Genomic DNA, 14787 nt, shown 5'->3' with positions numbered 1-14787 from the left:
AGGATTACTAATGCTTTCACCAGCCAAGAAATAGGCCTGTCGCAGTACACCTACCCCATCGCCAAGCTGATGGATAAATATGTGCACCTGCGTCAACTACCTATACCGCTCATAGACGGTGCCACCCCGACCCTGCTGATAGGCTCCGACCATGCAGACCTCATCGTCCCGATAGACCGGGTCCACACAGGGCCCAGAGGCTGTCCTGCAGCAGTCGAGACCCGCCTAGGATGGACATTACAAGGCCCCCTCGCTAAGTCTCTTAACCGAACAGCAGCCACTAACTGCCTCCACTCCAGAGTGACAGAAGAAGACACCACCCTCCTACAGCATGTCGAGAGGCTATGGACACTAGAGACAATGCCCTTTAAGAACGAAAAGAAAGACATTCGTTCCAAGGAAGACATTTACGCTATAGCCCTCCTCGAGCAAGGGACAAAGAGAGTCAAAGTCAACGGAGTGATGAGATACGCAACTCCACTCCTGAGGCGAGAGGGTATGCCTACCTTCCACGCCCAAAAAGAAGCGACGGAGCGGTATCTATTGAACACAGAGCGGCGCCTACCCAGAGACCCCGCTCAAGAGACGGTGTACCGCGCTGAGATTAACAAGCTAATCACAGCGGGACACATAAAGAAAATTGACATTAAAGAGGCCGATCAGACGACCGAATCATGGTACGTGCCGCACCACAAAGTCCACCACAACGGCAAGGATCGTATTGTGTTCAACTGCAGCTACCAGATCGGATCACAAAATCTGAATAAAGAGCTCTTGCCCGGCCCAACACTCGGCCCCTCTCTACTAGGCGTGTTACTACGTTTCCGCCAAGACAAGGTGGCCATCAGCGGCGACATCAAAGGGATGTTCCTGCAGGTGAGACTAGTGGAGGAGGACAAGCCCCTGCTGCGGTTCCTATGGAGAGAGAGGATCGGGGATGAGCAACCAGCCATCTATCAATGGGAAGTCCTCCCTTTCGGAACCACATGCAGCCCATGCTGTGCTACGTTTGCACTGCAAAAACACGTCGCAGAGGACCCAGCAGCTGATGAAGAGGTCCGACAAAGTGTAGGAAATTTTCTACGTGGACAACTGTCTGCAAAGCGTCTCGACGCCAGAAGAAGCCGAGGCCCTTCTACTCAAGCTCCGTGCCTCCCTGATCAAAGGCGGCTTTGATCTCAGGCAGTGGGCCAGCAGCGACCCGCAAGTATTGCGCAGCCTCTCCCCCGAGGACAAGGCAGCAAGCAGCGAGACCTGGATGGCGACCATCCCAGGAGAAGCCCAAGAAATGACATTAGGACTAGTCTGGCGCTTCAAAACAGACTCGCTCCATTATAAACACACACCCCTGACCAAGGAGCAGGGAAGGTCGACTGCACTACCGACCACCAGACGGAGTGTATACAGAACACTCGCCAGACAATATGACCCGTTGGGATGTATTCTACCTTACACCACCAGGGCAAAGATGATTGTAAGAGCGTTGTGGGACAAGGACCAGGGCTGGGACGACCCCATACCCGAACACCTTGCATCCACATGGAGAGAGTGGGAGACGGAACTCAGCTCACTCCCAGGTGTCAACATACGCCGCAGCTACTTCCCACCCACAGTGAGGCCGGAGACGTGCCAGATGGACCTGCACGTCTTCAGCGACGCCTCCGAAGTAGCCTACGGTTCGGTGGCCTACTTGCGTGCCCGAGAGGAGGGAGGAGAAATACATACTGCTTTCATCCTGGCTCGCTCAAGAATAGCCCCACGAAAGCAACAATCTATCTTGCGTCTAGAGCTCTGCGCAGCCCTAGCAGGAGCGCAACTCGCCACGTTAATCCAACGTGAACTCACCATTCCGGTGCAAAGAACAATATTGTGGTCAGACTCCACGACAGTACTCACATGGATCCGGTCTGATTCGTGCAGATACAAGGTCTTCGTGGGAGTCAGAGTCACAGAGATTCAAGATTTAACAGAAGTAGCAAGCTGGAGGTATGTGGACACAAAACACAACCCAGCTGACGTCATCACCCGGGGAATGTCCCTGGATGACCTCACCCGTCACAACCTATACAGTGACGGGCCAGAGTTCCTCAAGCTCCCGGAAGAAGAGTGGCCTACACCCACCCCACGGGAAGCGAGTAAAGAGGAGGCCGAAAACAAGAAATCTATGTTCTGTGGATTGAACACACTCGTCTCCACAGACCCCGACATAGACGATTGCCTCACCCTAGAGAGTGCGCAGCTAAAGACATTCCTGTGGCACCACCCAGAGGTTCAGCTCACTACTGACATTACAGCAGCTGACTACGAAGAAGCAGAACTTCTTCTACTACAACGAGCCCAGAGAGACTCGTTCCCCGATGAGCTAGACTGTCTACAGGGAGCAAAGCCCGTCCCATCAGACAGCAGACTGCTCCACCTAGCCCCCGAGAGCGACGCCCATGGTCTCATCAGAGTGGGTGGTCGTCTGCGGAGAGCTCCAGACTTACCGGATGACGTCAAGTACCCGATAGTCTTAAACAGCCGACACAAGGTCACAGAGCTGATCATAAAGAAATACGATGAGGATGTGCATCACGCCGGGGCAGAGAGAGTCTTCGCGGAGATCAGACGTCGTTATTGGATACTGCAAGGGAGAGAAGCAGTGCGGCGCTTCCAGCGAACCTGTCTAGACTGTCGTAAGTGGCGAGCGCAGCCCAGTATACCCCGGATGGCTGACCTACCTCCCTGTCGCCTCCGACTCGGCGACAAGCCTTTTCACTCCACCGGTATGGACTGTTTCGGCCCGCAGTATATAAAGAAAGGAAGAGGAACCGAGAAGCGGTGGGGTATTGTATTCAAATGCATGACCACCCGAGCGATGCATATAGAACTCCTTCCAACCATGAGCACAGACTCATTCCTTATGGCCTTCCGAAGATTCACATCGCGGAAAGGCAAACCGTCTATATTATTGTCTGATCACGGGACAAACTTCAAAGGCGGAGAAAGAGAGCTGAGAGAGAGCTTCCAAGCTATGGGCCCAGAACTTAAGACCCACCTCGCTCCATCCCAGATTGACTTCCAGTTTAATCCCCCGAACGCACCTCACTTCGGTGGAACTTGGGAACGAGAAGTACGTTCAATAAAGACAGCCCTGTACGCCGTGCTTGGGGCCCAGACCGTGGCGGAAGAAGTCCTAATGACAGTCCTCACGGAGATCGAGGGAGTATTGAACTCAAAGCCCCTCGGTTACGTCTCAAGTGATGTAGCAGATGTCGACCCAGTCACCCCCAACACACTCTTGATGGGGCGGCTGGACCCCGCGCTACCACAGACAATGTACAGGCCTGAAGAAGCGAACGGCCGAAGAATGTGGAGGTACAGTCAAGTATTGGCTGACAAGTTTTGGAACAGCTTCCTACTCCACTATCTACCGTCTCTACAGACCCGCCAGAAATGGGTGAAAGAGAGAGACAATTTGACAGAAGGAACAGTCGGCATGATTATCGACCAGTCACTACCCCGAGCTATGTGGCCGGCTGGCCGCGTAAGCAAAGTGATCACCGGTGCCGACGGAAAGGTCCGAGCAGCCGAAGTGCTCGTCCAAGGACGGATCTACACCCGACCCGTGGCGAGGCTAATAGAACTGCCAAGGCTCCCCGATACTATCGATGACGACCATGACCCCATGACTTTGTGAACTGCCCGACCCCACACAACAGACATTGAGTAGTGGACAGTGCGGTTAATCTGTCTCTGCTTAGCTAATTAGGTGGGACTAATTAGGGGGCGGCTGTTACAAAGGATCAGATTAAACCGAATATATATATTTATTGATTGATATATATTGCATAGTATTTGTATATCGTTTGATATCCCTTGTATATTCCTTGTACATATACACGGAATATCCTTTTAGCCCAGACCATAATATTTCATTCTCCTATTGGACAGCGGTCCACAGGCGCCAGAGCCATGCCTCTGGAGTCAGGTTCAAAGTCACCGTCAAGACATGTCTGAACATGCCCGGCCCTGCCCAGGGCTACGAGACAGAAATGAGGTTGGCACTAGTTTGTTCGCCGTGCATATAAATATGGCGCAGGTGAATACAGAAGCACTTAGTCAGAAGTCAAGAGTTACCCAATAAGTTGAAGCCTCACCCACGATACTCCGTGCGGTGAAGTATGGCCTGTTTGGCCCCAGAATAGAGCATTGAGACCACGTGCGAATTAATAACTGAATTGTCAGAGTTTGGCGCTATACCGTCGAGTGCGACATATTTCTATTAAGTCAGTAATAGTCTATTTGTGTATAGTGTATCGTGCGGCTAAAGTTCTACAGTGACCAGCATCACCAACGCTTCCTCGTATCAGCTAGAGTGCTTATCCAGGCTGGGCTGCTTTCATGGCGCTTTCACCCGAGGAGACCTAGACGAGAACCGTGTGGACATGTACACTGGATTAATCTACCCGACGACTACATAGCCCTTTGCGGCTGGATTATATTTGTTTTGGTCCTGTGATTTATGGAGCGGAGAATCGCCGACGCCTACACGTGTTGGATTTACCCTGTGAGGAGCCAAGTCGAGTCCGCGCCTCAGAGAGCCTGAGGCCGGCTAGCTTTCTTCACTGTGGAGCTACAGTCTACGGAGAACAGCTGTATTCGTCTGTGGATCAAGAAGCTATTGCACCGTCTCCTGTACTTGGAGTCTCCTTAGTCATCGTTGACCAGACTCTCTACTACCGACAGATCCTCTACCCCTGCTGGCTTACAACCGGGGGGACCCTTCCAGTATCTCCCGCTATATATTACTAGTGTACCATAGATATAATTCCCTAAGATTCAGGTTGTATAATTACCTCCTGCGTAACCAGAGAATGGACATTCATTATTGATTTGCCTACGCCTATTCCTTTGCCTTATAAGCGCATCCAAAGTATAATAGAGACGTATATTATGTACCTTTTGCTGCAATAAATACTTGATTATACCTTTGTGTGGAACCGATTCAATGTGGGAAGTGTTCATCATATTTATATATCATGTACTGTATGGCCAGTAATTAAAGTACATAAAGCGGTAGTGGTTTAATGATACCATACTTATCAATACAGTCAGGGAATTGTACCCCTCAGTTACAGTGGCCATGCAGGGACTATTCTCCTGCTAGTGAATGGTGGCCATGTGGGGACTATTCTCCTGCTAGTAGTCATGTGGGGACTATTCTCAGGTGAAACAGGGTGTCTCCGGTGAAGGTTTGATGCTGTTGCTACTATTGGCCACGTGTTTTGATTGAGTGTTTATCACTATTTACCGCGACTCTACAGATCAGCATGGTTGTCTGTCAGCATCAGCCCCCCTTTTCATGGGTTTATGGGCCCTGTGGTCTCTGTGTCCCTGGCAGGTTGTTGAAGCGGCCAAGCGTGAGCCCCTCTGGCAGTGGCAGTGGAGTACGCTTCTCAAAGTCCTCTGAGAGGATGTTCCTCTGGGCCGGGGGTAAACCAACACAAGGAGGAAGTGACCGGAGGTAAGATAATAAGATAAGTAAGATAAGATAAGATAATATAGAATAGAATAGAATAGAATAGAATAGAATAGAATAGAATAGAATAGAATAGAATAGAATAGAATAGAATAGAATAGAAATCCTTTATTTATCAGGAGGCAAATTCTGCACTACAGATCGCTCACAGTAAACAGTAAACATTTAGGTAGTCAAAAACAAAAGTCACGAATAAGAATAAAAATAAGAATAGAGAATAGTATGGTCCGGGATATGCATTCTGGTATGTATATACATTCTAAAATATAAAATATATAGCCAAAAAGATACAGAAATATACAGTAAAATGTACAGTAATAAGTGTAAGTGTAAGATTGTAAGATTGTAAAGTCTCGATTTAAAGGTAAAGGTGCAGGAAGATTATGCCAGACTGTACTGTCACCCTGTGCTCAGTGATGCAGTGAGGCACAGTGATGTGTTATAAAGTCTGATGGCTGTCAGAAAGAAGGACGTCCTGTGCCGTTCAGTGTTACATGTTGGGAGTCTTAGTCTAACACTGAACATGCTCCTTCTACAGTATCTGCCAAGTATGTGTGGGTGGGAGGGGTTGTCCATGATGGCGTGGAGCTTAGCAAGGTTCCTCCTCTCCGCTAGAGAGTCCAGCTCCACCCCTACCATGTTACTGGCCTTCCTAACCAGCTTATCCAGCCTGTTTGCGTCCCCTGCTCTCAGTCCGCTGCCCCAGCAGGTCACAGCGTACAAGAAGGCGCACAAGAAGGCGGCACCACAGACTCGTAGAACATCCTACAGATGTTGAAGGATCTCAGCCTTCTGAAGAAGTAGAGTCAGCTCTGGCCCTTCTTGTAGAGTGCCTCTGCATGTTTTGACCCGTTCAGTTTGTTGTCGATATGGACTCCGAGGTATTTGTAGTCCTCAACCATGTCCACATCGACCCCCCTGGAAACGGGGGTTACAGATGTACTCCTCTTCCTCCCCAGATCCACAGCCAGTTCCCTGGTCTTCGTCACATTTAGCTGGAGGCGGTTCCTTTCGCACCATGTGACGTATTGTATAGTATACAGTACGTATCACCTCCTCTCTGTTACCTGCGTTGAAAGCTCTCTTCTTTTCGTTCAGTCTGTGACCTCAAAACAGACCGGTAGTGACTCTTGGGCCTCCTCAGACCACCTTCTCACAGTTATTTTGGTTGCAGGCTCTCTCTTGACCAGAGGCACATAACAGGGGTTGAGGTGAACCAGGTTGTGATCCAACCGGCCCAGCTGTGGTAGTGGTGAGGAGCTGTATGCCTCCTTGATGTTGGCATACAGCAGGTCCAGGGCCCTGGTTTCCCTGGTGTGGCAGCTGACACACTGTGTGAAATTTGGTAGCGATTTGTCCAGTTTTACATGAGTAAGATCCCCTGAGATGAGGATTAGAGACTTCGGGTGTTTTGTTTGGAGACGTGCAATAGCGTCATGGATGGCGTCGGGTTTGCAGAGGGGGGGGATGTAAACCGCCATCAGGATAATGTGGGGGATCTCTCTGGGCAAATAATATGGTCTGAGTCCTACAGCTAACATCTCTATATCCGGGTCACAGTGTCGCTCTTTGACTGTAATATGGCCGGGATTACACCATCTCTTATTAATAATAAGAGCAAGCCCCCCTCTTTTCCGCTTGCCACTCACGCGGTTCCGATCAGAGCGTACAATCTGAAACCCGTCTATAGAGACATTGCTGTCAGGAATATCTGCATGTCTCAGAAAAACCCATAATGCTACACTCACGATATTCCTTTTGACTACCGGCAAGCTCACCCATCTTATTGGCCAGAGACCTCACGTTACCCATGACGACGGAGGGGAGGTATGGTTTGTATCTCCTTCTCTCTCTCCGTTCTTCAGCCCTCTTCTGTCTCGCACGTCGCCCACGACCTCAACATCCACGAAAGCCACCATTTGTCCTTATCAGCTGCTCCGGGACTATGTTTGTTAAATCAGGGTTGGTTTGCAGGCTGTAGAGCGCCGTCTGGTTGCGTAGCGACAACAGCTGATCTCTCGTGTAAACAAAGGACCCAGACGCTCCAATCAGCTGTTGTCCGCCTGTGAACTTGAAAAGTGATTCCACCATCAGCCAGACGGACAAAACCCTTCTAAACTGCGTGTTTAGCAGGGCAAGACTTAAATAAAAACGAAAAAAATAAGTACAATAGAAACGTAGAACTAGACGAAAAGTACAGAAACAGGTAGAGCGATCTGCTGCACCGTCTCTACGTTAGCCTCATAGGATAACTGCCTAAGTCATCATTTTTCAAGACTTTCGGGAAAGAAGAAAAAACTAATTTTCACACAAGTCACACGAGTGAGTTAGGCAGAAAGACATTTTTAAAATAACAAGGTTCTGATTCAGACCCGGCGCCATGGGCGGGCATTAGGGGGCCGGGCCCGCCCACTGAGTCAGCTGTGCCCACCCTGGTAAAAAAAAATATTTAATTTTTTTTGTCAATCAAAGTCAACTATCCAAATCCTTAGTCGGGGACAGCCCTAGTGGGCACTGATGTCAACAACAACACTACTGAAGCTAGCACGGCACTCTGTGAAAATTCGTTTTCTACCCTCAAGAACGTCTTTACAGAACATTGCCTTAGTATGCTTCATCGAAGCAAGGCCAATTTAATTCAGTTGGCATTTGAGAAGGACTTAACAAAAAAGTTGTTGGAGGGGCAGTGTTTTAAGAAGATTTCACTCGGTCCCCAAACGCCGCTTTCCGCTCTACTAATGATGGTGAGTAGCCTGTGGAGGAATTTTTTTATGCACCTTATTTTTGTCAGTTCAGTTCAGTTTGTCAGTGAATTCAGAAGTGTTGAATACATGGAGACTTTTCAAAGATATAGAATAGAATAGAATAGAAATGTATTATCCTGAGGGAAATTTGACACTGCAAATCACTCAACATTAAACATTTAGACAAGTCACAAATAAGAATAACAAAACAAATGGCCTAAGAATAGAATAAAATGAAATAGAATAAAAATAGAATAAAAGATACAGTAAATAAATACAGTAAAAATATACTGAAGTCTACAGTAGGTGTAATATTGCACAGTGCTGTTTAAAAAGTAAGAGTCCAGGAAGATGGTAACTGTCACTCTGTGCTCAGTGATGCAGTGAGGCACAGTGATGCATTGTATAGTCTGATGGCTGTCGGAATGAAGGACTTCCTGTGCCGTTCAGTGCTGCATTTAGGTAGTGTGAGCCTATAACATGCTCCTCCTGTCAGCCAAGTCTGTGTATAGTGGGTGGGAGGGGTTTTCCCTGATGGCCTGGAGCTTAGCAAGGCTCCTCCTCTCCGCCACCCTCACTAGAGTCCAGCTCCACCCCAAACACGCTACTGGCCTTCCTGACCATCTTATCCAGCCTGTTTGTGTCCCCTGCTCTCAGTCCGCTGCCCCAGCAGGTCTGTTATATCCGTTCAGTATGTTTTTGTATAAGTGAATGTTCTTAAGATAGAGAGAAATTAGATTTTTTTTCTGCTGTTTAGTTCAGCACCGTGGGCAGCGCCAAGCAAGCCACAGCGCAGTTGTCCCAGCTGAAACGTATAAAAGGGAACCTGTGTTGAAAAACCATTGTGCCCCCCCGGGAAAATGTTATGCCCCCCCACTAATTTGTTTCTGCAGCCTGGTCTGTTCTGATTGGCTGAGGACACAGCCACTAAGCCAGGGTGGTGCAGCAGTGTGAGGAGAGTAGAGTTAGGCAAAAATATCAATTTGGCCAAAAAATTACTTAGGCAGTTATCCTATGAGGCTAACGTAATACATTCCTTTATTGATCTCCTTATGACAATTCATCATAACAACATGGGGGAGTGGGGAGGGGAGGTACAGGTATGGGCAGAGTAATAGAAGAAATACCTGCATATAAGAATATGAGAAAAATAAACAGTGTAAACAATATAATCAGATATTATCAGACATTCCTAATACGTACTGTACGTTTTTGCTCTGTAAAACACAGCATAAACACAGTGTAAAGCCACTTTGAGTTCTAGAAAAGCTCTGTATAAATTACCTTTATTATTATGTATTGTCATTATACAGCACAAGTACAGTACAACAAAAATAAGTTTGATATCCAACCAGAGTGCAAATGTAACAGTAAAGTGCAATAGTAATATACAATGCACAGATGATTAAACTGGGTATAAAATATATACATTAGTACTAATGAGCAATAGTGATAATCAGATCAATATGTACAGGGTTGTAGTATAATATGTACAGTGCTACAGGTATAAAGACATAGTATCTACAGTATCTACAGATATGTTATTATTATAATGTTATGTTATTATTAGGGCTGTCAGTTTATCGCGTTAATTAGATTAATTAATTATTATTATTATTATTTTTTTTTTCTCATTCATTCCATAAGCACGTAGAATAAACATTTATAGAATTTTTTTTAAATGGTCCATGTGCATGTTCCTGGTATCTGATTCTAGGGACATCTATGGATCTCAGGGAAGGTATTCCCAGTGTCAGAAATACTGTGTCTGTTACAAATTGTAATGAAACAAATGAGAATATCAATTCAAATATATATATATATTTTTTTATCTTTGACTGTGAATAACACCATGCTAAAATTGACCAGACCTGAAAAATCTAAGCAAATGAATAAAGGGAAGATGATTAAACAGAAGGTTTTGTAGATACAGTACTGAATTCTGCCATCCGGACACATGCAATTTGAAATATGATTATAGAATATAGAATATTGTCACAATCTGCCTGTTCAGCCTGGCCACGTCCCCCCGCCAATTCAGAGACCCTTCCCGGCACCCCTCTTTCCCTCAGCCTCTCGTGGACAGCTCCCTTCTCATCCTGCTCCCATCCCCAAGCCTGTGTCGCCATCTATTGGACTTCTCCCGCTACTGCCACTATTGGTGTCTATTCATGTTTGTATTATCAACATGTCTTTAATGTTCAATGTAATCTCTGTCATGTCGTTCATGTTGCCCACTCTGTTTCCTGGTCTGGTCTAGTGTGTTGTCTCTTGTTTTTGTATGTATTGTTATTGAGTCCTGTCATGTATTTGGTGTCACTTTGTTTGTCAGCTTGTGTCTTCGCCCATGTGTGTCTCGTTGTTAATTAGTCTCCCTATATATGCTGTGCTTCCCTGTTACTCCCCTGCCGGTTCGTTATCAATGTTGACCTGTTTCCTGTATCCTGTGAACCTGTTTCTGTGTACCTGTTTGCTGCCTTGACAATAATAAAGACAATTAAAGTCTTTTCGTTGAACTACACCCCGTCGTGTCCTGCCTGTCTCTCTATCCTCGTCCTGTTCTGCATTTTGGGTCCACACCACCACCGAACCCTAACAGAATATCAGGCCTAAAATGGTTATGCGATTAAAATGCGATTAATTAGATTAATTAATTACAAATCCTGTAATTAATTAGATACTTTTTTTAATCGCCTGACAGCACTAGTTATTATGTATATTTGTTATTACGTAGGTTCATTATTATTATTATTATTATTATTATTATTATTGTTGTGTTATTATTATTGTAATTATTATTGTTGATGTGCCTTAGCTTTGCTATGTGAGCTTGTCTTGTTTACATCAGTGTCCCGCATTTTCAATTCATCATAACATTTATGACATACACGACATACAGATATACAGTACTGTTACATCCAGACATTTATGACATACAAGATATACAAATATACAGTACAGTGAGCAAGGGCATAGGTTTGGTTTCAACAGTCCTCCCCCAAGAAATCTTGAACGTCAAAAACGTAACTTTTATTTATTATAAGGAAAAGCAACATTCAGGTACCCGCTGAAACAAATATAATGGAATATAATGCAGTAAACCTCTCTGGCATTCTGTATTGCTTTAAAATATATATTATATTTATTCTATAGTTACAGGTAGGAAGGATAGAATATATATATATATGGCAGATATCACCCCCCCTCTCATGGATATGTGAAGGATGGGAGATATTACTGCCACGTAAGGAGTTGAAACAATTAGGTAGCTGATAGAACTGATAGAACACACCGGTATTTTTAACCTTTAGTCACTTGAGATCAATGATCTCTTTTTCGAGCAAGACCTGGTACACTAGGTTAGTGAGAGGTGAGTTGAGTGGAGGTGAGGTTGGAGTTGTTGCATTGAGAGAGAGATTGTTATATTCAGAGTTTTGTGAGGTGAGAGGTAGTGAGAGGAAAGGTGAGGTGAAGGCAAGAAGGTGTTCATTGTGTACTGGACCCTAGACTGGCTGAGAAACTGTGTACTGACCCTGGAACGGACGACTACTCTGAGTATTGAACAATCCCTTTTTTTGTATGAGAGCCTGTTTTGTGTTTTGACCATCGGACTGTATTACGACCATTCTATTTGCCCATTGAACTATATTCTGCCTGAAATCAATAAATATTCTTATTGATTGATGTTGCACTTGTGTGGACATTTGAATTTGTTTGTTTTTGAACCATGACAAGTCTGAACACCACCAGGCTCGTCACAATATATATATATACAGTTGAATCACCTGTACATTGTATATTAGTACTGCACTTTACTGTTACATTTGCACTCTGGTTGGATGCAAAACGTATTTTTGTTGTACTGTTCTTGTGCTGTATGATGACAATACATTTGAATCTAATCTAATCTAATCTAATTAAAAGACAATATTACCTTGGATGTGAAATGAGAAATGTGCAATGTGTCAGTGATATTTGCCTTTGAGATTTGATTATGCGTTTAACGGCCCTCCACTGATCTCAGGTCCTTCTACCAGAAGATCCGCGAGTATGAGGTCCTGGACAAGAGGAAGACGGTCACGGCCCTGAGGGCGGGTGAGGACCGGGCCATCCTGCTGGGGCTCAGCATGGTGTTCTGCTCCATCATGATGTACTTCGTCCTGGGCATCACCATCCTGCGCTCCTACTCAGACAGGTAGGCATCACGTGCGAATGTAACAGTAAAGTGCAGTAGTAATATACAATGTACAGGTTAATGAACTGGGTATAAAATATATAAATTAGTACTACTGAGTAATAGTACCAGATGTATGTACAGGGTTGTAGTATTAATATGTACAGTGATACATGTATAAAGACACTATGGTAGTAAGTAGGGATGCTCGATATTGGCTTTTTTACCGATACCGATATACCGATATTGTCCAACTCTTAATTTCCGATACCGATATCAACCGATACCGATATATGCAGGGTTTCCCCCCCCCCCCATTTTTTTTTTAATAATTTCAGGTAATTAACATTACATATCTCTTGTTGTGGAATTAACACAACATTATGCATACTTTTGACAATAAATAAAATCAGAATTTGTTCTTACTTGCTTGCCTGGGTAAATAAAGGTTATAGAAATGTAAAAATTAAAAAAAAAATTAAAAAATGATCCGATACCGATATTTTCCGATATCACATTTGAATGCCGATATCGGCCGATAATATCGGTAGGCCGATAATATCGGACATCCCTAGTAGTAAGTCATATTGGACAGCAGCTAGTATGAGTAGGTAAGTTAATTACGGTATGTTAGTTACGGTTAATACAGCATTATTGTACATGCTATCATACCGAGTTATATGGGTTGACTACTATGACTATAGTATGAGGTAGGTAGTTAATAATGATATTGTTTGCATATAGTAAACACATACACTACATTATGTTTGAGAACATAGTTAGGTAGGATTTATAACTGACCAACTACCACACAGCACAATATGCCAAAATATTTAGACACAAAAAAGCATGAATGTTAAACCTCTTGCCAGCAAACAGTGTATCTACTGTATTTGTAGGCAATGCATTCCCTCATGCATTGCCCTATAACATGGCTTAGCCTACTCCTCCTCATCATCGTCAATAGGCCTCGTCATTACAACAGCCATGGATCCCACCGCCCCTTCCTCCCTGCTCTGTGGCATTATTCCCACAGTCTTGGACAGACCTTTATGTCCTTTGATAATCCATGACCTGTCATCAGCCTGTTGCCCGAAGGGTCAACAAATACAACTGTCTTTTTGATAAAAAATATGTACCGCAAACTTTGGAGGCCTTCTTCCTCAAATATCATGGCATGGGTGACAGTCATTATATAATGTGGAGTAGAAAGACAATATGGATATTATTCATTAGAAAGCTAATAATATCCCTTCCAACAGTGTGTAAATCACCCCCTCACACCTGGTTACCTGGCCCCACCCCACGGAAGAGTACATGGTGAAGCTCTTAGGTCCCCAGGCCACGGACGTCCAGTTGGGTCCTCTCAAGCCTAACTCCCATCTCCTATTTGACCTAACCAATTTGTAACACCCGACTAAACTCTCCTCCCTCTAGCGTGTGGACGGTGGAGTCTAACTGTACGGTGCTGAACTCCACCGTCGTGTGGGACGTGAACTGCTCCTACAGCTGTGGCACCGAGTGCTGGAAGAGTTCCCGCTACCCGTGTCTGCAGGTCTACGTCAGCCTGAACTCCTCGGGCAAAGTGGTGCGTCTGTCGCACAATGAAGAGACCCAGGATGACAACCCTGAGGTACGGGGGGGGGGGGGGGGGGGGGGGGGGCACCCGATTCTCAGGCCTTTAACGGCAGCCGGCGTGGAAACTAGAGCCCAGACGATTCATTTTTAAACCACAAAAGGCTAAAGGTCGGTGATACGTCACAACTAGTAAACTAGCCTGAGTTATACCACTTGTATTTACAACGTGGTCTGCCATTTGCAAGCAGACTTCCCAGTGGTAAACTTTACAAGGACCGGCTGAACATACCATTAAGAGATACTGTTAGTGTACATACTAGTGATACTACATACTGTACACTGCTGCTGCTCAAGCTTGTACTTGTACTGTTCAAATGTTTAGAGCTGTTGATAATGTTGGAACACAGCAAATTATAGATGGATTGGAATCTTCATAGGAAAATCTATATCCCAATTCTTACTGGGATTGAAAGTGGTTTGGTATCCTGTCTTGACAGGATATTTCTTATTGATTTTAATGACAGAAATCTATTAAATATCTTTCGGGAGTTTTTTAATGTAAATTCTCTGCTCATTTTATGCCTCGCTATAATTATGCCAATGTTATGCAAATTGTATGCCTTTTTTTTTTGATCAATTTTTTTTATTATTATTCACATGAAACAAAACACATTAAACACAATCACAATACATAGAACTTCACAAGAAAATAACAAAAACAATAATAATACAGAATAACAATTTATCCAGACAAAGCAAATTGTATGCCT

At 44.9% G+C, this 14787-nt stretch overlaps 1 protein-coding gene across 1 annotated transcript in view; it reads left to right on the top strand.

Annotated features, from left to right (window-relative positions):
- Nucleotides 1–5456: 5456 nt before the first annotated feature.
- LOC311225236 (calcium-activated potassium channel subunit beta-2-like) overlaps nucleotides 5457–14787 on the top strand; it is a gene marked incomplete at both ends in the record, with an annotated part of 32184 nt that continues 22853 nt past the window's right edge. Inside the window, 3 exons of the mRNA XM_084310453.1 lie at nucleotides 5457–5506; nucleotides 12290–12460; nucleotides 13877–14072. Coding sequence (XP_084166579.1) covers nucleotides 5457–5506; nucleotides 12290–12460; nucleotides 13877–14072 — 417 coding nt within the window. The remainder of the gene's footprint in view (nucleotides 5507–12289; nucleotides 12461–13876; nucleotides 14073–14787) is intronic.

This window comes from Notolepis coatsorum (genome assembly GCF_963971535.1).
Source record: "Notolepis coatsorum genome assembly, chromosome: 3".
In the NCBI taxonomy this organism is placed as follows: Eukaryota; Metazoa; Chordata; class Actinopteri; order Aulopiformes; family Paralepididae; genus Notolepis; species Notolepis coatsorum.
The sequence above is the reverse complement of the archived record's forward strand: the minus strand, read 5'-3'. Positions and strand labels throughout refer to the sequence as shown.